We start from the raw sequence: 21,215 nt of genomic DNA, 5'->3' as shown, positions 1-21,215 counted from the left end.
CCTTTGCTATGAGCCAGGGAAAACGTCTGCTAAGAAGGCTAAACTACTTATTGACCACTAGGTGGCAACACAAATGAAAAAGACCATCTTACTATTTGAAGAACACCTTGATGAGGAATAGCTTTTAATCTAAGGTGGGCCCCACCCTGCTGTTCGCATGACAACACGTCTCCTCTGTGCCGGAATCAAGCGTGTGTACTCTGTAAAGAATGTCATCCTCTCGGGACACAACTGTAAAAGTTAATCTTTAATGCCGTGGCGCTGAGGGCTGTCCTCCAGGTGTGAGGACACAAGGAAGATTTCAGTAATACCCTGTCCTGAACAGACCTCTTTTTTTTTTTGCTATGAGAAATGTGAGGTGCCCCACCTTACTATATTTCACTTTTTAAAATTGAATGTCAGGGCTGCAGTAAGATGTTCCCTAGAGGCTCTCTACAATAAAAGCAGAATGAGTGCTTGCCAACTACCTCTTAATAAACCTATATGAGGCCTCTGGTGATGCCATGCCCTTCAGAATCTTCTTTTTTTGCCACTATTGGAGCTGTAGGAGGTTTTCAAAAGAGCTATGACATTGATGACCTTTTGTCTTCTCCAGGAATTGGAATGAATAAGTTTAACATTGTAATAAAGATTACCATCAATTCCCAGGAGACATCTTATTGTTTGTATAATAAGGACAGGGCATGGCTTTCAGCATTGCCCCCAACCACAAGTAGTTATGTAACCATAACAGCCATGGGAGATGTTTAGCAATAGCTGTCATTCTAAGACACTGACCTCTTAGGCTGCAGAAACGTCACTTGAAGACTAAATCAAATCACCATGTTCTGACCTTGCTCATTTGTCCTCCCAGGTCATGCAGCTCATAATTGGCAGAAAATGGACAAGAACCCTGGAGAGAATACTTTAAAAAGTGTGGCCTGTATATTAGAACCGATTAATAACCAAACAATACTCTATATATTATATATGTATATATAAAATTGAAAACCTGCTGGTGGACACTCCAGCCCTGAAACATGGCTGAGTATCTCTAAAGAATGGATTTATTTAAATTCAAAATTAACACTGGTGGAAGGGTTACAGGGAGAATGCAAATATCAAATAGACAATAAAATAAAGCCTACACATCTCACTGGGTCAGGCTAGTAGTAGGTGAGCCTCTAAATGACTCTGGCGTGGCTGACCCAAACTTTTACGCAAACTTCAAACACCACATATCACTGCTGAATTAATTAATCTCCATTTCGAACCTTCAAAGCATTTGGACAACATGGTCTCAGCCTCATCCAGCTGAGCGGGGTTTTGTTGAAGCCCCAAGGTTTGGTTTAAGTGCTGGCCATCCTGGGCCGTTTGCTTTTGCTGGCATATAGCAGGTCCCAAGCAGTTTCCCCAAGGGGATCCTGCTTTTAACAATAGGAGCATTGGCTTGGGGGGGAGGACTCATAACGTGCTCTGCTTCTCACAAATAAAACCAGTCACAACCTCAAAGAACTGAAACTGTAAATACTTGCTTCCACCTCCATTTCTGATCTGGAGTTCATGTGTAGCAGAAGAGCTGCTCCAAACATATCATTTCATATCACAGTGAAGAGTCGATATTTATAGTGCCCCGATGCATAATCCCTGGCGTCATCATATTCTGTTTGTCGGATATCGAATGCCACTCATCTGAACCAGTTGTGCTGCAATCCAGTTAAAACTGCCCCTCTGCCCCAAGTGCAATGCACTAGTGCTCATCATCATCCTCACCCCACCTACTGTAAATTGATCTTCTGTAAACTCCCTGAAGTGTACCCTGCCCAATCTAGTGCTGAAACTGCACTTTCACCCTCCCTCCCAACAATTTAACCAGCTTCTTTTCCTCTTTCTCTTTTTCCACCCTTCTAGTTATTACTTAGCTAAGTTTAACTAATTGGTCAACCATCCCTCCTTCTCCTCTTATGTATCTCCTTCATAACTCTTCCATTCATTATTTTATGGGCATCACATGCCCTCCTTCCAAACACTTCATGTGTCACCAGATGATCTTACAACAAGCCCGTGGGTGCTGCCATCTACCACTCTTCCCATCAACCCCAAGTGACACCATTCTGACATCCTGCAATCTCACAGATGTCACTTACATGTTGGCTGGACATGTACGTAAGGATTTCACTGCAATTGTGCTTGTGACAATATTGCTTTAATTTTCCTAGTCCTCAAATGACACCCACCTACCTTCCACCCATGCTCCCAAATTGTTGCATGTTTTCTTCTCCTTATTCCTCTGGTATGATCACTTTGTCTTCAGTTCTTGATTTCCCCTAGAAGGGCTGTAGGACAGTTTCCCCCATCTTGAACTTATAAGCGATGTTCAATTTGTCCACATGTATCACTTTTCTACATTACACTCCATTTTTACAAGAGTTCACACAGTTCTGAGGCATGTCCAAGTCTTCTTGAAATTTTTGGGCTGCCTCCTCAGTGTCTGACATTCCTCCAATTTTAGTATCATCTGCAAATTTACAAATTTACTAACTATACAAGAATCAATGTTATTAATGTAAATCAGAACAAGTAACAGTCCAAAGACAGACCCCTGAGGGGCTCAACTGATGCCCTCACTCCATCTGCAGCATTCTACTCTAACCTGTACTCTCTCTCCTGCCAGTTAACCAACTTGAGATCCAGTTCTGTATGTTGCCTCTGATATCTGCAGCTCCTAATTTCAGAATTAATCTTCTGTGTGGGACTGTATCAGAATGTCACCAGTCTGCCCAGCTTGCCTATTTCCACTTCATCCCTTTTTGCTCTTTTCCACAAGGTGTCAGCCAGGTGAGGCTGTCCCACCTGCTACTCTCCCTCTCACTTACTGGTATCACCAGTTTGCTGTTACCTTACCCTTGAAGTGTCAAGTGAGGCTCTTCCCCTACCCTTGGCACAAACCTACCCCAAGTTTAATCTTCTCTGAGAAGCATATCCAGCCCCCCCCCCCCCCCCCAAAACACTCCCGCCCCTCCGCCACGTTCGGTTCTTTTTTTCTGTTTTCGAGCAGCACCCTGCCCCCTACTCCGTTCCGCCGTTACACTCCGCTCCGTGTTTTGCGACCGCGACTCCCCGACAGGGAGGAAGTGGCTCAGCCTGCGCTCCGAGATCAGCTCCGCACAGCAACGCGAGCGCCGGGCTGTCAGTGAAGCTCCATTTCAGGGGGAAACTGGGCAAAACGGCGGCGGATCATCAATCACTGGTTGCGCTCTCTGGAGCCGGAGCCTGGACTGCTGGAGCCAAGAAGGGGGAGATATCGTAACGGCCTGTCGGCGCACCCACCCCCCCAAAAAAACTCCTTTCCCATCCCTCGCGTAACGTCGAGGCGCCTCATCCCGCGGAAGAGGCGTTCGTTCCTCGAATTGCATTTCGAAGGAAAGAATGAGGAGCCGCGACAGAAGCCGCGGAGGGAAACCTTAGAGCTCGCTGGGGAGGCGGGTCTGCAGACTCCGTGTGTGGGTCGGAGCCTAGCTCGAAGCGAAAGGAAAGCGCAGAAGGAAAAAAAACACAAGACAAAACGCCGCGCACTCACAAAAAGGGCAAAGAAAGGAAGAAAAAAAGGAAAGAGCCGAGCAGCAACAGCGCGGCACGGCGCGAGGTGGAAAATGGAGTAGCAGCCGGCCGCGCGGCTCTGAGACCCGGGCTCGCTGAGCTCCGGGCAGCGAGCTCCCTCTCTCTGACTCGGTCTCTCGTTCGTTAACCCCCTTCGAGGCAACGGTGTCCATGCGGGCCGGAAAGCGCGCAGCCGGGGACGGTGAGCCCACTCCCGCGTGAGGGAGGCCGCTCGCTAGCTCGCCTGCCTGCCGGCTTTGCTTTCACTTTTCTGGCCACGTTCCTTGGACTACGCCGCAACTCTCTGAGTGGACACCCGAACCCTGAACCCCTGCTGTGAACGGCACCATACGCCGCTGCTACTGCTTACTGGTTTTACTGGGTTGCCTCTACGTCGGGAAAAATGGCGGACCTGGAGGCGGTGCTGGCCGATGTCAGCTACCTGATGGCGATGGAGAAGAGCAAATCGACCCCTGCGGCCCGGGCAAGCAAGAAGATCTTCCTGCCGGAGCCCAGGTGAGACTGCCGCTGGGTACGTGGGGTGGGCTGGACTGGAGTCGGCGACTCAGGTGTGCCATCATGGCTGCTTGGTGGTTGATTTGCCACTGTCTGTTTTCTCTAGGCGTCATATTATTTTTTTATATGTGTGCCTGATCGGGTTGTAATGGTCTAACTGATGGCCAACATCTAGAAGGGTCGAGTTGGTACACCATCCACTTGAACCATGTGGTCATCGCTGTTGCTCTTGAGTGCCACCAGTAGGGGGCGCCGTGCTGTCCATTGTGCATGCCCTGGTACTCTTCTTTGATGCCAATGTGCTTGAGAAACCTGCCCTTAGAGACTGGTTTTGGTCATGGTGGGCATTGTGGCCTGTCGACATAGCAACAGTGCAGACTGGTTGGGTCATGCACCAGGCTGGGGTTGACTGGGTGTGGGTGCAAAGCTTGCTGTGCTCGATTGTGCAATGGAAGGCCAGAATAACATGGCATTGTTATTTGGGGTAGGGGGTTCTCTGAAGGGCTTCACCGCCTGACTGCTACAACAGCTTTTACATTCATGATTCTGTTTCACAGAAAATGCAGAACTTTAAGCATATGTTTATCTTGGGTGCTGCCAGTGTTGCAATATTTAGACAACAGTGGATCCACCAAGGCAAACATAAGGAGAAGGAAAACCCAAAGCAGCTCTGTAGAAGCTGAGCATCGGTAGCCATGTTGGATTTAAAAAAAAAAGAAAAATCAATTCTCTGTACAAATCAGGTTTCTGGTTCGAATGCAGGCGGCCTGCAAGTCTGTGACCAGTGTAGTGTAGAGCACACTGCAGCACTGCTGATTTACTGCTCTGGCTGCCATCTCTTTTTAACTATCATTTATCATCACAATAGGGGAGTTTGGGGGCTGTTGGTGCCAGAAGCAGGTTAGTTAGTGTGTGTGGGAAACCTCGTAAATGGAGATGTCTTTTGCTTTGAGTACAGAGTGCCTATTTGGGGGGAGAGTGGTGGTCAGGTCGGGGGGTAGTTTAAAGCAGTACATTAATTTTAACCAGCAGGAGAAGCCTGGACCTGCGCAGGTGTGTTATATGGCCAGCTGGCTGCCTGCTGGCCGTGAGGTGTGTGGCTAATTGAGCTTTATCTTATCAGTGGCCTGCCAGAATCGTATAGACACGGGGATGCAGAGAGCAGGTGGGCACTTGTGAACACCCTCGTATTTGGGAGCTGCAAGTGCATCACAAGGAGGGTTAGCCCCACAAGTGTACCAGCGCTTGATCTGAGTGGCTGCTTTGCTTTGTGGCCCTCTGTGGGAGTGCATGAGGGAACTCGTTCATTACCAGATTCATTTAATGTTTGTGTGCGCATGTGTAATTTACAAGAGGGTTATATATTTATGTAGCGTGTGCACCTCTCTCTACAATGTGCGTTTATTTATGTTTTTTGTGTACAGAAAGTCAACTGAATTTCTCTTTGTGTCACTTAATATAATTTCATAATTCATTTACATGGTTTGTGTGCTTACATGTATATATTTTTAATCTATGTGTATGCATGTACAAAGCTCTTTGGCTAAGTATTTTATTTGATTTTATTGGTTCCGTTTATTAAAGTAATCAACATTATTTGCATTTATATCTAGTTTTTTAGAAGCATGGTTATTCTTCTATGCCATATATGGATGTGAGTGTGAATGTATATGTATTCATAAACTTTATAAATAGTGTAGGGGCTCTGTCAGCATGTCATGATGAGTAAATGATTGTGTGTGTGTGTGTGTGTGCGCCTGTGCACGCCATCTGCTTAATGTTGTCGGGATAGGTTCCAGCTCCCTGTTACCCTTAAACTGAATTATGCAGGCTCATCAGATGGGATATGTCAGCATGCATTTGCAACCTGGAGAAGAAACGAGTTAACATTAAATCCATCTACAAAAATACAAATATGGCATTGTACCTTTGTGGCTTTTTGAGTTGTCAAATGCACAAAAATCTGTGTGTATGTGTATAGGATTAGATAAACTTTATTAATGTCAGGAGGAAATTTAGGTGAATGCAGCAGCAGAGAAGATGCAGATTCAAAGGGCAAAATACAATTAATCAATAAATAGAAAAATAATAAAAATGTACTTTGCAGAAATTGCAAAATTAATACAAGTGACCTTAAAGAGTATAAATATTTAGTCAGGCACATGAAGAGGATGCAGTGAAATACCTGATAGCAATACAGTATAAAGCAAATGTACATCAAATGCTTTTATGTAAATAATATAAATATAACATTCTCAAACCCCTCTTAATCCATCTAATCCATTGAGTCACAAAAGGCAAGAGTGTATCCCGGGAATGCTGGGCATTGAGTAGGAACCAACCCTGGACGGGTCACCAGTCAGTCACTGGATACACGCCAACACACCCACTCACTCACACTGGGGCCAGTTTACAGTTTCCATTTAAACTAACCTTCAGGTCTTTGGGAAAGCAGGAGGAATACTGGATTGCCTGGAGAATGGCTCCCGCAAGCATTTGGGGAATGTGCAGACTCCACACTAACAATGAGTGGATTTGGGATTTGAACCCAAGACTCTTGGGAACCGTGAGGCAATACAAACCACCGTGTTACTGTGTAATGTATGTAACTGAATGTGTTTTGTATTTTTAGCATATGTGTACACAGTGTATGTGTATATGTATGTATGTGTGTATATATAATATGTAAAATATTGCATGCACACACAAGCAGATTGTGTGTTAGTGCATTTTTATTAAAGTTCCTTTAATATTGGTTCTCTGAGTACCATATTAAATTATGCTATTACAAGTAGTCCAAAAGTCATAAAGAACAAAACATTAGCTGCCTTTGAAAGGCCCTTCTCTGAGGGCCTTCTTATCCTTGTTTGACTACCCTGGGCTCTGCAAACCCAAGGTTATGTTTATTTCTGGGTGCTGGCCATTTTGTTTATTTGCACGTAACTATTGCTTTATCTTTCTTGTGCTGTCTTACATCTACAGTTCTGCCAGTAGCAACTCTTCACTGGTTTTCAGGTAACACACTTTTATTTTCCGTTTTCTCTCTCTCTCTCGGCTTCAAGTAATTAATTCATTAAAAATCACTCCTCAGCTTTCACTGTTAAAGGCACATTCAGTCCATCTTTAATGTAATATATCGTTCGTTTCATGATGAGCAGTACAGCAAAAATTATTTTAGTGGGACCTCGATTCTTACAGTCTTCAAAGAGACGGGCTACCCGTGGGAATATTGCAAACCTTCAGCCCATTGATTCCAAGCTTAACATTTTAGCTTATGTGTGTGTTGCTTTACACAAGTGATAATGTGATAACCATACTGAGAATCTCTCTTTATATCTAGAGTGACAGAAAGATGCAGATCTGTAGCCATATATACATATTTCCGTGTTATATTTGTGTGTGTGCTCTTCATTATCCAAGCCAGAGGTGCTTATGTGTGTTTGAGGGGTTGTTTGTTTATTATAATATTTATATATACTGTGTTCGTGTTTTGAACTTCTGTAAAGTTTTATCTTCTCCTTGGGTACAAATGAGAAGCCAAGCAAAGTGACCCCTTTTATTGGCTAATTGAACAGATTACAATATGCAAGCTTTTGAGCCAGCTCAGGCCCCCTCTTCAGGCAGTTTACATATTATAATTTGTTCAGTTAGCCAGTTAAAGGTGTCATTTTGCTTGGTTTCTCATTGCATCCATAATGGTTAACGCGGTACAACACGCTACCACCAAGGGGACAAATAAAATCTTTCCATCTAATCTAAAGTTACAAATGGAGTAAATCATATGGATAAACAGATGCTGTTTAAAAAAAAAAAAAATTAGAAGGAAATGTATCTCATAATAGTAGGAGTTATTATAGTGTAATGTTTGGTACTGTGGCCTGTCTCCAAAGCCCAGTCTCTGCATGTTGTGCCAAGGTTGTCTTCGTACTCCATTTCTGACCCCAATGACATAGCCATGCATGTTAGTTTGATTGAGGTCTCTTGGTCCAACATGTGTGAGTATGAATGTTTAAATGAGTGTTACCTGTGATGGACTGGTTCCTCATCATAGTTTGGTTCCTGATATGTGTGCCCAGTTGCTGGGATTGGCATGAAGCAAGCTGGCAGAAATATAGGAACACTGTTTTGACCATGGAATGTATCAAAGCAACATTAGAAAAGAGAACACACAAGTCACTTTTTACTGCAGTTTCTGTGACATCAAACACGTGGCACTTTTTTTTGTTTATAGCAGGCTCAGCAGCAACGTGCATCCATTCTTGAACTCTTTTAATTCAGTTCAGGGCTGTGCATGGGCATTTACTAAATCTCTTTAATTACTATGTCAGTACATGCTCCCAACTTAATCTAACTATATATAAATGATGACTGTTTCTGTGTCCATCTGATTATCTGCATATGTAAATGTAAATATATATAAATTATATGAACACAAAATACACATTTGTGCGTAATCTTCTCAACAAGTAGAAAAGGCACCTACTTCAGTCCCCACAACCTAAGCTAGGTGTGAGTAATTCAATTCTACCCTTTCATTCATTCAATCAATCAATCAATCTTTTATTATGCCTGTGAGAGTGCGCCATTATAGTTCATAGCTGGTCCCTTCCTTCACCTCAGTGCAGCCATAACAGCTGCAGGGCCATCCAGAACCTTTTAAATTCTGCCTCTCCCTCCCTTAATGACACTTATTAACTTTGTGTTATTTGTTTAAATACGTACTGTCCTCCTTCACTTTAGTATTGATTGCTCTCATGTGTAAATAATTCTTGTAGGATTTTTGACTTTCCGTTTCACCTGTGTTCTTAAAGAGTTAAAGTGGAAAAATACATCCCACAGAACACAAGCTAGATAGCCTTGAAATGTTATAATGGATCTTGCCAGTTGTTTCCATTCATCTTGCACCAGTAAGGGGTTAAACAGAGCTTGTTAGAGCCCAGTCATTTGCATATCAGATGGAGAGATAGTGAGCTTATTTGAGATGGAGATGTGAATCTCCCTTCCTTGTCTGCCTGTAGATACAGAAGGTGGTATCTGTGAGCTATGTCTGTATAAAAGGCCAGATTCCAGTAGATCAGTGGGATCCTCAAATGCAACATTAAATCCATGCAGTTTGCTGCCTAGCGGTTGTCCAGGTGAGGGGCAGGGACTGCACATTTCAAGCTGGCGTGTCAAATTCTAGCTTGGAGGCTTGTTAGGCAGTGCCACTAGTGTGAGATTTTAGCACGAATGTAACGAGGGGGCCATTGGGCCTTGGGACCCCTTCAAGGGACTGGGCCCAGGCTCTCCTCTGCTTTTGTACATACGGCTCAGCAGACCCGGTGGTATTCACACCCTGCCAGTGCCACTCACCTCCCTGATTTCCCAATTACTAGTTGACAGTCATACACTGTATGCATCAATGCCCTCAGATAGCATGTCATAAAATTGCTTTGAAGTTTTTTTTTTCTGTTCATTTCTACTTTTTATGGCATATTTAGATTGTTTGGATGTAAGTGGTGACCATTGGGGTTATGAGGGTGGGGAAGGAGGCTGATATTTTCAGTTTGTTCATGTTCTGCTGACATTGCAGCAGTTCAGCAAATTGTGTTCATGTGCTTACAGGTGCCACCTGTTATGCCCGAGGCAGCAGTGATGCATTGCCACATAGCACCTTTTGAAATGACTGACTTTCACCTGCTTTTCCAGGTGTGGTGATGCAGTGACCCTGCCAGTGTCGTTTTAATATCAAGTGTCAGCATTGTTGAGCCCTCACTAGGCTTTCCGTTGTTTACATTATGAGGGTACAGTACTAGTCAATGACAGTGGTGTCAGTTCTCTTGTCTGCAGATGGTAATGCATTCTTAGATGTATACACTGAGCCTCATGAAATTCAAGTGCTCGAGTAACCTTTTCCAGTTTGACCATTGAAAATGTGCTGGTATGTTTTCAATTGTCTACTGATCTCGAGACATTTGCTCTGTTGTGAGTTAATGGGGAGAGGCAGGAGAAATGATGTGGGTGTGCAGTGGTAAGAATCTTGAGGTGTATCACAAAAATCAGCTGTTCATGCTTGTAGCTCTGTGATATGGAAAAAGCAATTATGTTATGGAGGGCAATGTGATGGGCATATTCTCCTGAAATGTTGGTATACCATTGAAGATTGGGACGTTACAGAACTGTACCCATCTTGACAGGCTGTAACACAAAGCAGCCAGACTGGGAAGGAGCACCACCTGTTTTAAGGTGAAACTAAACGGGTAGAGTGGTGTGTCAACCACTGTATTAGGAGGCAGTGTGGTCTGTTTTTTAAAGCATTAAAGTACAAGCTTTCTGCTTCAGTCTTCATACAATACAATACAATTTATTTTTGTATAGCCCAAAATCACACAAGAAGTGCCGCAATGGGCTTTAACAGGCCCTGCCTCTTGACAGCCCCCCCCAGTCTTGACTCTCTAAGAAGACAAAGAAAAACTCACAAAAAACCCTTGTAGGGAAAAAATGGAAGAAACCTCAGTAAAGGCAGTTCAAAGAGAGACCCCTTTCCAGGTAGATTGGGCGTGCAGTGGGTGCCAAAAAGAAGGGGGTCAATACAATACAATACACAGAACAGAACAAATCCTCAATACAGTATAAAAATAAAAATTTTACAAGTACGGAGCAGAATTTAACAGTAGATGATATCACATAATATGATTTGGATTTGGTCAGAGTCCTGGAGACTTCGGCATCAAGCTACCTCCCCCTATTGGCCATTTCACAGCTGAAACAGTGCTAGGCCAGCCAATCCAATGAAAGGACCCCTCTATCCCACGATTCCTGCGATCCTCCATCAGGGATGACTTTACCTTAGGCAGGCAAAACAACTTGGCAGGTGGGCCGTGGCACCAAGTGCCACATTTGAGTACCGAGAAGAGAAACAGTATATCACTTAGTCACTTCCAGTACTCCATTTTTAGAAATATTTAAGGAGGTTTATTATCAAACTGCACGTGTAAATCCTGCTGATACTGTATTCAGTGTGAAAGGTGGTATATAAAGTAATAGTTCATGCTAATTTCCTCAACATTGTAGGGAATTGTCATGATGTACTCTGGAATGAGATCTGGTTAGATGGAAATGGGTTCCCACCTGCTTTGTGGAATGGTTGAATTGACCTAATGGAGTTTAGTGCGATGGGAAGACAGCTACTCTAATGGAAGGATAATGGATGGACTTGGTGGATTATCAATGCTGTTGGGTGAGACTGGGCATGATCTGCTGTATGTTGCAACTTGAGGAACGGTCACAGTATTTGACCTACTTCAGGGGGGAAGTCCAAGTGCTAGTAAGGGATCTCAACAGCCAGCGTTTTGTATTTCTTTGTGCTAATGTGTCAAAGAGATGGCAGTGGAAATTTCGAGCAGTAAACAGCTGTTAGTGAGAGCAGCAGGGGCCCCCAAGTCCTGAGAGCTTTGTTAATTGAAACAGTGTTGAGCAGTCATTGTGCTCAGCAGGGTCCCCAGAGCATGATTAAGAACAACCTCTTGGGGGACCTCATCTTTGCAGATGCCTCAGGAGGTTGCATATCCAGAGGATCAGGTGCTAATCTCTGAACTGTTTACAGAAAGCCTGCCCCACGCCACTTCTATCCCCAGTCCACTTTTTGTTTCACCTGTGACATTTTGGGGATGCAGGTGCTCAACTGTCTTTTGGTAGAAGTGGTTGGGATAGCAGATCCATGGTCTGTTATTGAAAACCTTACTCAGGTGGTGAAGGGCTTCAAAGTAGCTACCCCCAAAGATGCTGTTGCACTTGAGGTGGAAACCTAAGACAGGTGTACAGGTGTTACTGGTATGCTGTCTAAGAGGAAATGGTCTTACTTAATGCCATTGTTAATGCCACTCAAGTAAAATTAAATGTCTATTGACCTGGGTACCTTCTTACTTAGAGAGCCTTGAGCCTCGCACCACTGAAAGTGATTATCAATTGATATCAACAAAAAAGAAATCATTGGGCAATTTAATCCACTACTGTCACACCCTTCCATTTGTATGGTTCTGTAATTTGCTTTTCAGTGAGATTTTTGCTACTGAATGATGATGTGGTCACCCACCGCTAACTGTCATTTGTTGGTTTCCTGCCTGTGCATGATGAGAGCTTTCAAAGCTTGGGATGGGCAGACCACTCACTGAGAAAGGATAGCTTTCATAGATTCATTTTTAAACCAACTTTATAGTGATGTAGGGTTTGGGGGCTCCTTTGCGGGTTTTGCAGTATCTTTGCATGAAATACAGAAACAAGCCAGGCTGGACCTTCTGGCACTTTATGATAAAGGAGCTGATCCTGTTGGAGCCACAAAGGTGACACTAGGTTAGCTGAAGTGATCACTGCAGGGTGGATCTTAGTGCTGAATTATTTATCTGCTCTAAAATAAAACAAAAAAGGATAGAAGAAAACGAGCATCCCAGCACCGAGCCAACGGCAGTGTGACATGTGGCACAGCAGTCAACCTGGTATTATGAGAGAGCAGCAGTACCACACTTGCCCTGGGGCAACTTAGGGGGTTCTGCATCCTCTGTGTGTCTGTTTCTCCCTCTCTCTCACGTGTTTAAGCTTCTTTACCTTGTGACCTTGTCTCAGTTTCGTTATATTTGGGGTGTGTTCTGGGGGTCCATTCTTGATGTCTGTTTCTGGGCATACCTAGAGTTCAGGTGATTTTTATTTTCTCTCCACCTTTACCCTCTTCTAACTCCTCTTTATTTGTCTTTGCAGCATCCGCAGTGTAATGCAAAAATATCTACAGGAAAGAGACGAGCTGACCTTTGACAAAATCTTCAACCAGAAAATCGGTATGTGGCCCATTTGATATGGGGTAAAATTTGTGGGACAATGAAGCTACCTGCGTATTCCTGGAATATTTTGAGGACATGGGGTCATTAGGCCGTAATAGGTCATTTGAGTGGAGGATTTTGGCAGTTTAAAATGACATTTTCTCTTTCCTTTGTGCAAAAGTTTTTATAGAAATAATCACTTAGCAGATCCTTTAAATGGTCAGGGTGACAACCTAGATATTTGACAGCCAGAGACTGAATGAAATCTGTGTGTCCAATATGGATTTGATAGGTGACAGCACCTGTGGGTCAGGTGGTGAACTCCATCAAATTGTTTGTCTGATGAATGCTTTTGGATCAATCCCTGCCCTACCATCCAAAGTAGGTCTCTTGAACAGGATTATACTCCTATTTCTGGGAGACCTTTTTCACTCACCCTGATTCAACCTGACTGAGAGTCTCTGTCAATTTAAAGATGCTGCCTTTTGAAGTGTTTTCAGATAAAAATGGTTAGGAATGCTCTGCCGGCCTACTGGAACTATTCCTGGAAGATTAGACTGGAGCCTCCACTAGCAAGTTAGCACTGCAGGCAGAGCTGCAGCAAGTGGAGATCATGTGATGGCCCAGGCGCCTCTCTGCAGAGGTGTTTCTCACAGCTCCGGCTGCTGAGGAGCCACGTGCTCAAAGAGGCTTCACAGTGAGGGCACATGAAGCAGCCAGCTCCATCTACAGGTTGAGCATAGCAAAATCTGACTGGGGAATCCAGTGAGCCCTTCTCAGGGTTGGATGCTAATTTTTCCTTAAACTCATCTTATACCAAAGGGGCAGAGCATTTGTACGGCTTTTGTGTTGTATCTCCTGTCTCCATGGAGGCAAATGCAAAGATACATTGTCCTTTCAGGGTGTGGTGGGGTTCGGGTGGGTGTTAGGTGACTGGGTGTTTTTTGAGGTTTGGGATTACAGAGCAGGAGTGGCTACTATGCAGCTGTCTCCAGTGGTACTACATGTGCATGTAATGCTAATTGTACACACCTATTTTCCTGTCAAAGATTTGAAGTAGGCAAATTATAAAGAAGAGGACCCACTATAAGACTTGAAAGACTGCTCTGCTCTGTGGCTGTGTCTAAAGGTCTCTAATGACTAGATTATAAGGCTGTGGTGGAAAAGTGCATGAGGAAACTGAGCTACAGGGTGATGCTGGATCAGGGTCTGACATGACGGCTACAGGGTGATGGTGGATACTGGCCTTGAGTGACAAGACTACAAAGTGATAGTGGCAGGGATTGAGTTGACTGTACTTACAAGGCAATGGTGGGTCAAGAGTCCGTTGTGACTGGACTACAGGGTTGTGTTGTGCGGTATATCCGTACTAAACAAAGTGCCAAACTACCAAATTTTAAAATGGTACTATACCAGCTTTATGCTAATTTCAGTTCCGGAAGTTAATGTTTGTATCCCGGCACTTTGCGCCATCTATCACAACTTAACATCCCCTCTACCCGAAGCAGTATTTATATATTGGTGTGCTTGAAACTCCAAGTGTGACCCCCAGACAGACCCCAATTCTTGGAAGCAATTAATTATACCTGTGCTCGAGAAACTTGCTGTGGATCTGGCCTGGTATGTGTTCTTGAAACTCGCAGGGGAGCTTGGCAGCATGCATGCGTCCAGGCTGGGGGGATAAAGTCGCTGGGAGCAGAGAGAGGAAGTAGCTATAAGTTGTTGGCTTCAGAATCATGTTAGCATCTATACTGAGGAGCAAAAGCTAATAGTGGTACCACATTCAAAATTATAGTATTGATCCCATACTACTGCAGAATGAAGGTGGATCCAAGTGTTTGGTTTCTGAACTGCAGGTTCATGGTGCATCAGGGTCTGTGGTTACTGGACTTTCAAGTTAGCTGTTGTTTAGGATCTGTGGTCACTGGGTTACATGAAGTTAGCGGGTTTCAGATCTCAGCAGATTTGTTTCTTATATTACCCATCATGCCCTACTGCTTTGTAGCCACTTCCTTCGTGAACATGTGTTAAAATATTCGGCAGAGCCTGGACTTAAGGATGAAAGTGGATCCTAGAGTTTGGTTTATAAACTGTAGGTTGATGTGGGATCAGGATCTGTGGTAACTGGACTTTCATGATAGCTGTGGCTCAGCGTCTGAGGTTTCTGGATTGCGCAGAGGAAGCTTGTTTCAGATCTCAGCAGATTTGTGTATTGCATTACCCAGCATGCCCCACTGCTTTGCGGCCACTTCCTTCCTGAACACGTGCTGGCAAATTATTCAGCAGTAAAGTTCCCTTAGTTTAAGTGCCCTCTGCGCCTGTACAGTGAGAGGCAGTGTGTGGTCATATACATTACGGTTAAGATTACAGTATGTTATCTATACCCACCCCTCATTAATTTTTGCACCCTTATGGGATGATTTAAGTCCTATGACCTATACATTAAAACTGCCATTATCTTTCTCAGGGCTTCCTCAATTTTACCGAGTACTTCCTTTTCTTTGTGGTTGCGCTATCTGGTGGAGCTTGTTTTTTCTCTGTCAGCTCAGTATACTTTTGAGGTCTCCTAGTCGGAGGAGTAGGGTGGGTAGGCTGGGGGCCTGTATTTCTCGGTTTTCGTGTATTGTGTAATGTAGCTGAAACTGAATAGAAAGACGACTCCAATAGTGTGTGGGGACTTTGCAGTAAGCGTGAAGAAGAAATGAATGGAAGAGCCTGAGATAATCATAGAAAATTCACAGAAAAATGACCCACTAGCAGTAAAACAGCAGAAGTCAGGGTAGTTGAGTGCCCACCTGACTCTGGCTAGCAAAATACAAAAGTCACCAGTAGCACTCAGGAATATTTTGTTCCCATTTACTGGGAGTCTCTGGCTTTTAAAATTGTTGCAGAAGACTCAATAGTAAAACCGTATTCCCATATTTGAAGGGTAAGAGTTGGCCGCCTTTTGGTCCGTCTGTTGTGGATTAAAGGGGTAAACAACATGCTGTTGCTATTGCCTCCCCTGTTTGGAATATGATGGTTTGCGTAGGTGGGGCTTCCCTTTCTCTGCTTCCGTGTGGTGATGTTGCTTCAGATTCACAGTGCAAAATAGCACCGGCTTTGGGGGTGGGGTAGTTCTTTTTTCTTTTGCTGAATTGCTGGTTGATGGACATGATAAAACGTTCTCACAAAACTAAGATGGCATGGACATACCCTTCCATTGTCTGCATCTACTTTTCTTTAGATCTTTCCAGACAACTTTTAGTGGTCATTATAAAATCAATCATTCCTTGATGGAATTGAGTATCATTAGTACGCCATTTGACTCGCATTTTGTGTTGGTTACTTAGTTGGCCCAGAAGTCTTTTGGGTATTTGGGTTGTTGGCATCCTGTTGTTACTCTGTGGCTATCTCAGCAGATACTGGCCTGGCTCAGTGATGCCCCACCCCCAAGTCACAAGTCCCATAATTGTCCAGGATGACTGCATAGGATCAGGGATTTACTAGATGGCTCACAGATGATCTTTTGGTCATGCTGGTTAACGGCTTTCTTTGGTAACTGAGCACAGTTGAGGATTTGGAGATTATCTGGATATAATCTTTTTTGAGTGAAAGTGAAGGTGTACTTGTCTCTTTTTATTTTAGTTTCACACTGATTTTATTTGTGGATGGCAGATGCCGTGTAATGTGAAGGGCACCTGCTGCCAATTTTACTTGTTTCATACAAAGAAACTATTTAAATAAGAAGCAGCAGCTCTCTGTTAGTTTTTATCTGTTTGCCATTGGGGAACGTTCACCCTTAGACACTTAGCAGTAAAAAAGAAAAAAGAAGGTTGGCTATTAAGTTTGGGTCTGATCATGCGTGTGACCTTTGAAAATTGCTTTTGAATGTCTTTAGTTTTCATTATTTCTCACAGGTAGTGAGCCTTTTCTGACTGTGCTAAGTCATTGTACCAAGTATGTCAGCCTGTCATGTAATTCCTAGTACTGTCTGCTCCCATCCATTCGTTTGGCTTTGTCCGTTTCCATGGGCTCCAGTCCTGGTGTTTCTTCTTACATATTTGGTCTTGTCCTGTTCTTTGCTTCTTTTGCAGTCTGGTTGCATATAACTCCTTAGTCCTATCTTAACCTGCCCCTCTATTCTCTTTGCTCAAGCTCTTTTGACCAGTGTCCAGTCTCTTGATCCTGGAGCAGACTTGCCTTTCTTTTGGTCCTGTTCTGGTTTAACTCTTTAAATTTATATGGATTTGTTTCACTCTTCCAAAGCCTGCTTACCTGTCATGATTCCTCCTTGGAATTTGCTTCCCCCAGTTCATCTGCCACTTTGAGCTGTTTTGCTTCTGACCCAAATAGTCACCTTGGTTCCTTTGTCATCTGGCTCTGTTCGCTCAAGTTGCCAGGCACTTTTTAGCCTTTTTATCTGCCTGGTTCTTTTACTTACTTCATCCTGAATGTCTTTGCTTAGTCTTTGTTGGGACTTCCCAAATCACTTCCCCGTTCTTTGTGCCTTCCTGGTTTCAGGAGTAATGACATAAGAGGCAGACTGAAGTCTTTCTGTTGAGATGAGTGCTGGATATAGCAGATGGCCTGTTTTCACACTGATGTGAATGTTCTTTGTGCCAGGTGTCACATTGGCATGGTGTTAATTCCTCAGTTAGTGCCCTGTTAGATGCCAGTCTAATATATTTTCTCTCCTAGTATGGCAAGAGTTGCAGAGCACACTGATTTCCATACTCCTCTTTCATTAGTTTGTGAGTAGCAATAACAGGACGACGATCAAGGCCATCTTGGTGGTGCATGAAGGTACATGGAATCCAGAATTAGCTTTCACTGGGGCCTGTTTAACGTCGAATGAGAAAAAGAATTTTAAAATGAGATCCTCTGAAAAGGACGGGTTTTGCTGTGCAAGTGGGGATGTTGAGTGAGAGGTGAACAGAGCTACTTAAGAAATGGAAATGGGACAGCAGTTGGCCCTGCAACCCTGTTTCGGAGATATTTGCAGGAATATCCTTTTGTACCTTCATTGGCATTGCCCAGATGCATAAATTGGTTTTAACCTAATCCTGACTGCTGTAATTGTCAGCTGTCGGAGGGAGATAATCTGTTGAGTCTTATCACTGTGATGAGATTAGCATGACCCTCCCAGTGCCATCCAAGCACAAGCACTAATTTCAGATGAGCCGACTTTGCGCTTATGCCCCATACCATTATATGCCAGGGCAGGTGCTGTGTGGTTTAGTTTGTCGTGTAAATGATGGCTGCTGAGAGGATTTTTTTTTCTTTTTCTGAAGGGAAGTTTGAATAAAAAGTCAGTTTTTAGGGTTTCTAAAAATAGTGTATGCTGGTGATTCATCCCCTCATCTGCGGCAGCAGAGTCTGAGCCGCCCCCTGTGTTTGCAGCACAAGCTTTAGACTGACCAGTTGCTCTCTGGGCTTACTGGCACTGGTTTGTTTTCGACAGATTTTTCTTCAACAGGCTGGCCCCTTTCTCATGTGCCTAGTCGTATGTTTCTGCACCCCACCTCTCCTCCCAACAGCCTTAGGCTATATTTCTTTTGCAGAACTGACTGGTGGGCATTGCTTTTTCCAGAATGGGCATTTGTTGAGTTGACTGAGGTGACACTGCCTTTCATATTATTTGAACTGGCAGATTAGGAGTCCATAAAACTGTGCCCTGCTTCCCTATCTGGTGTGGCGGCCTGTGTTAGGTTCTGGAGCAGGCGAGCTGGAGCTGTGCGTGACTGGGTGAGCAGGCCGCAGTACTGATAAACTGATCAGTGACACATCTAAGCATAGTAATCTTGTTAGAGTCTAACATGAGGGAAACTATTTTAAGAGCTGTCGTCTGCCTTCAAAACTTTAATTGTTTACTTTCTCAAGAGAACCAATTAACACTTGGTGCCCTTTTTCGCTCCTACTGGCATGACTGTGCAGTGTTGCCTTTACTTAGCATGGATCAATGTACCATTTTTAGTGGCATAATCTACTGGCTGTTTTTGTTTTTGCTTCGTTTTGAGTGGTTCAGAGAAGATTTTAACTTGATCTCAGCTTTTTATCACATGGGCATGGTTTAAGATTTGTACTCAAGTTGACCAAGCTTGATTTTGAAAGGGCCAATAATTGTTAACTCTCCCTATTTCGGGTGTAACATGCAATACCTTGCTTGATATCAAGTTAGCTAAAGGGTGTCTGCTGAGTTTAAAGGGGGCAGGTTATGGATGGCGTCGGATGCTTGGGAAACACAGGCTTTTTCATTTGTGACGAGAAAGCTCTAGGCTGCCAGCAGACTGAACAACGGATGCCCAGTTTAAACAAAATTATTTGCGTTGTTGTCACGCGAATTGCTCCTAAACAAATATTAGCCGCATTACAGTTACTCGAGTGTCTGTGAGTGTGTGTGTGTGTGTGCACGCGCGCGCGCGAGAGTGAGAGATGGGGCAAGACAGACACACTAATAGAGATCCAGAACCAGAAATGCATGTATGTATGTAAGTGGAAGACCACTGAGCACTTGGTGAACCTTACAGTAATGTTGGGTACTCTGCTGTACTGTCATCTTCAAATGGTGCTGGCTATGAATACCTCGGTGACCTCCTCGTGGCTTATCTGGCCTGGCGGCCCAGACTGACACCAGGCCGCTGTAACTGTTGGCTTCCTCACTGCCTCAAGCTGCAGTGATGCGTGCAGCCTGAGAGGAAGGAAGGAAATGTAATGAATGGCATGAAGGAAGCCATGGGCTGGATTGCACTGGAGCGGGTGCTGCCTTCAGGAGGCTCTCGCTTTGCTTTTCACTTCATGCCTTTGTCACACATGGAGGAGCAAAGTGATTGTCCCCATGGAGCCAGCATTTCCCCGCTGCACTGGAATTCCTCAGTTGTGACGTTCCTCTAATTAAAGGCGGCTTTGTGTGTGCACTTGTGCTAATAGCATGCGTGAGTCGATGATCTGTGTGTGTGTGATGATGATTTGCCTTTTGTGTCGACATACTGTATATGTGAGAACACCAATTTATGGGAATGTTAATTTGCCACCATGCCTTTCTCTTTAGTGGGGACAAACTCTTCCTGGAAATCCTACAAGGAAACTGGGAGGTGATGGGTTGTTCTTTGTTAAAGACCACTTTTTAATACATTTTTGAAAAAATATTTGCAGTGTTTCTATGTAGTCTTATGATTGTAATAAGTGTATATGTGTGTGCATTTCTTGGCAACCACCAGCTTACACCCACAACATTTCTCCGTGTGTCTTCAAAGCAATTGCTCATGTTTACATGTGTTCTTTTGCTCAGCCAATGTAGTGCCCTGCACCAGCCCGCATCCCTCCATGCTTCACACATTTCTTCTGCACAATGGTTTGATATTGGCCAGATTGCTAGACACTTGCAGAAGAGAGTAATCAATGCTATCTTGGACTGCAGGGAACCTGTTGTGAGGCTGCCTGTCTGGTGTCTATTGACTTTGCTTTATATAGCACTGTTCGTTTCACTGTCTTTAGGTCCCTTAGCGAATGTGTGTGAGCCAGATGGCAGTGAAGGGGAGAGATGATCTGTGATTCAGCCATGTTTGTTGCTCGGTTTGTTTCTAACAATCTGCCTTGTGTCTTGTAGGTTTCCTGCTCTTCAAAGATTTTTGTATGAATGAGATTGATGAGGCTGTCCCCCAACTGAAATTCTATGAGGAGGTAAGACAAATGTTCAGAGGAGTAACTGAGCCTGTTTAACCCCATGTTTCATCCACATGCATAGGATTTGACTCTTCAGAGTATCTGTACAGATGGGGCCACTTGTAAGCAGACATGTTTCACAGAGGCTTAAGTCATAAAGAGGAATAGGCCGAGGCTTAAAATTGAAAATTAAATCAAAGGTGGTGGTGATTACAAGTACTAGTGGCAGAGCCGTTATATAGAGGATTAACACAGGGGCAGTGGCAGACAAAAATGTAATAGAGAAATTAATCACAGTCCTAGAATAGAGGTTAAAATTGAGGTCATCCGTGGGCACTAGCACATGCCACAGGCTTAAATTAGGGCCACGAGTAGGCGGGACTGTGTTTTATAGTTTCATTTTTGGCATACTACAGATGTGGGTGTATACATAGAGTCTTATTAAAAAAAAAAAAAAAAAAGGGGGTACTGCCTCGTTCAGTTCTGTAATTTTTGCATGTGACAGTTCATCTAGTCCTCCACCAGTCCTAAAATTCATTAAACTTACCCCCTATTGACAAACAAAATATAGCAGATTTGTCTTTCTCATTATTTTTTCAAGAACAGATAAGCCACACAGTTACTGATTCCTGGTTAATTAAGTGGGTGCAATATTTGAAGATGGTAGGTGCTGCTGCTATCAAG

General features: G+C 43.8%; 1 protein-coding gene across 2 annotated transcripts in view; it reads left to right on the top strand.

The window, feature by feature from the left end:
- Positions 1–3,073: 3,073 nt before the first annotated feature.
- Positions 3,074–21,215, top strand: part of grk3 (G protein-coupled receptor kinase 3) — a 36,047-nt gene continuing 17,905 nt past the window's right edge. The window contains exons 1-3 of one of the 2 annotated variants that reach the window (XM_051921249.1): positions 3,074–4,095; positions 12,829–12,905; positions 20,476–20,549. In XM_051921249.1, the coding sequence (XP_051777209.1) occupies positions 3,983–4,095; positions 12,829–12,905; positions 20,476–20,549 (264 nt within the window). In that variant the 5' untranslated portion in view covers positions 3,074–3,982. The remainder of the gene's footprint in view (positions 4,096–12,828; positions 12,906–20,475; positions 20,550–21,215) is intronic. The other variant, XM_028824753.2, reaches the window with a different exon arrangement.

The sequence above is a fragment of the Erpetoichthys calabaricus genome, chromosome 18 (assembly GCF_900747795.2).
Source record: "Erpetoichthys calabaricus chromosome 18, fErpCal1.3, whole genome shotgun sequence".
Taxonomy (NCBI): Eukaryota; Metazoa; Chordata; class Cladistia; order Polypteriformes; family Polypteridae; genus Erpetoichthys; species Erpetoichthys calabaricus.
The sequence above is the reverse complement of the archived record's forward strand: the minus strand, read 5'-3'. Positions and strand labels throughout refer to the sequence as shown.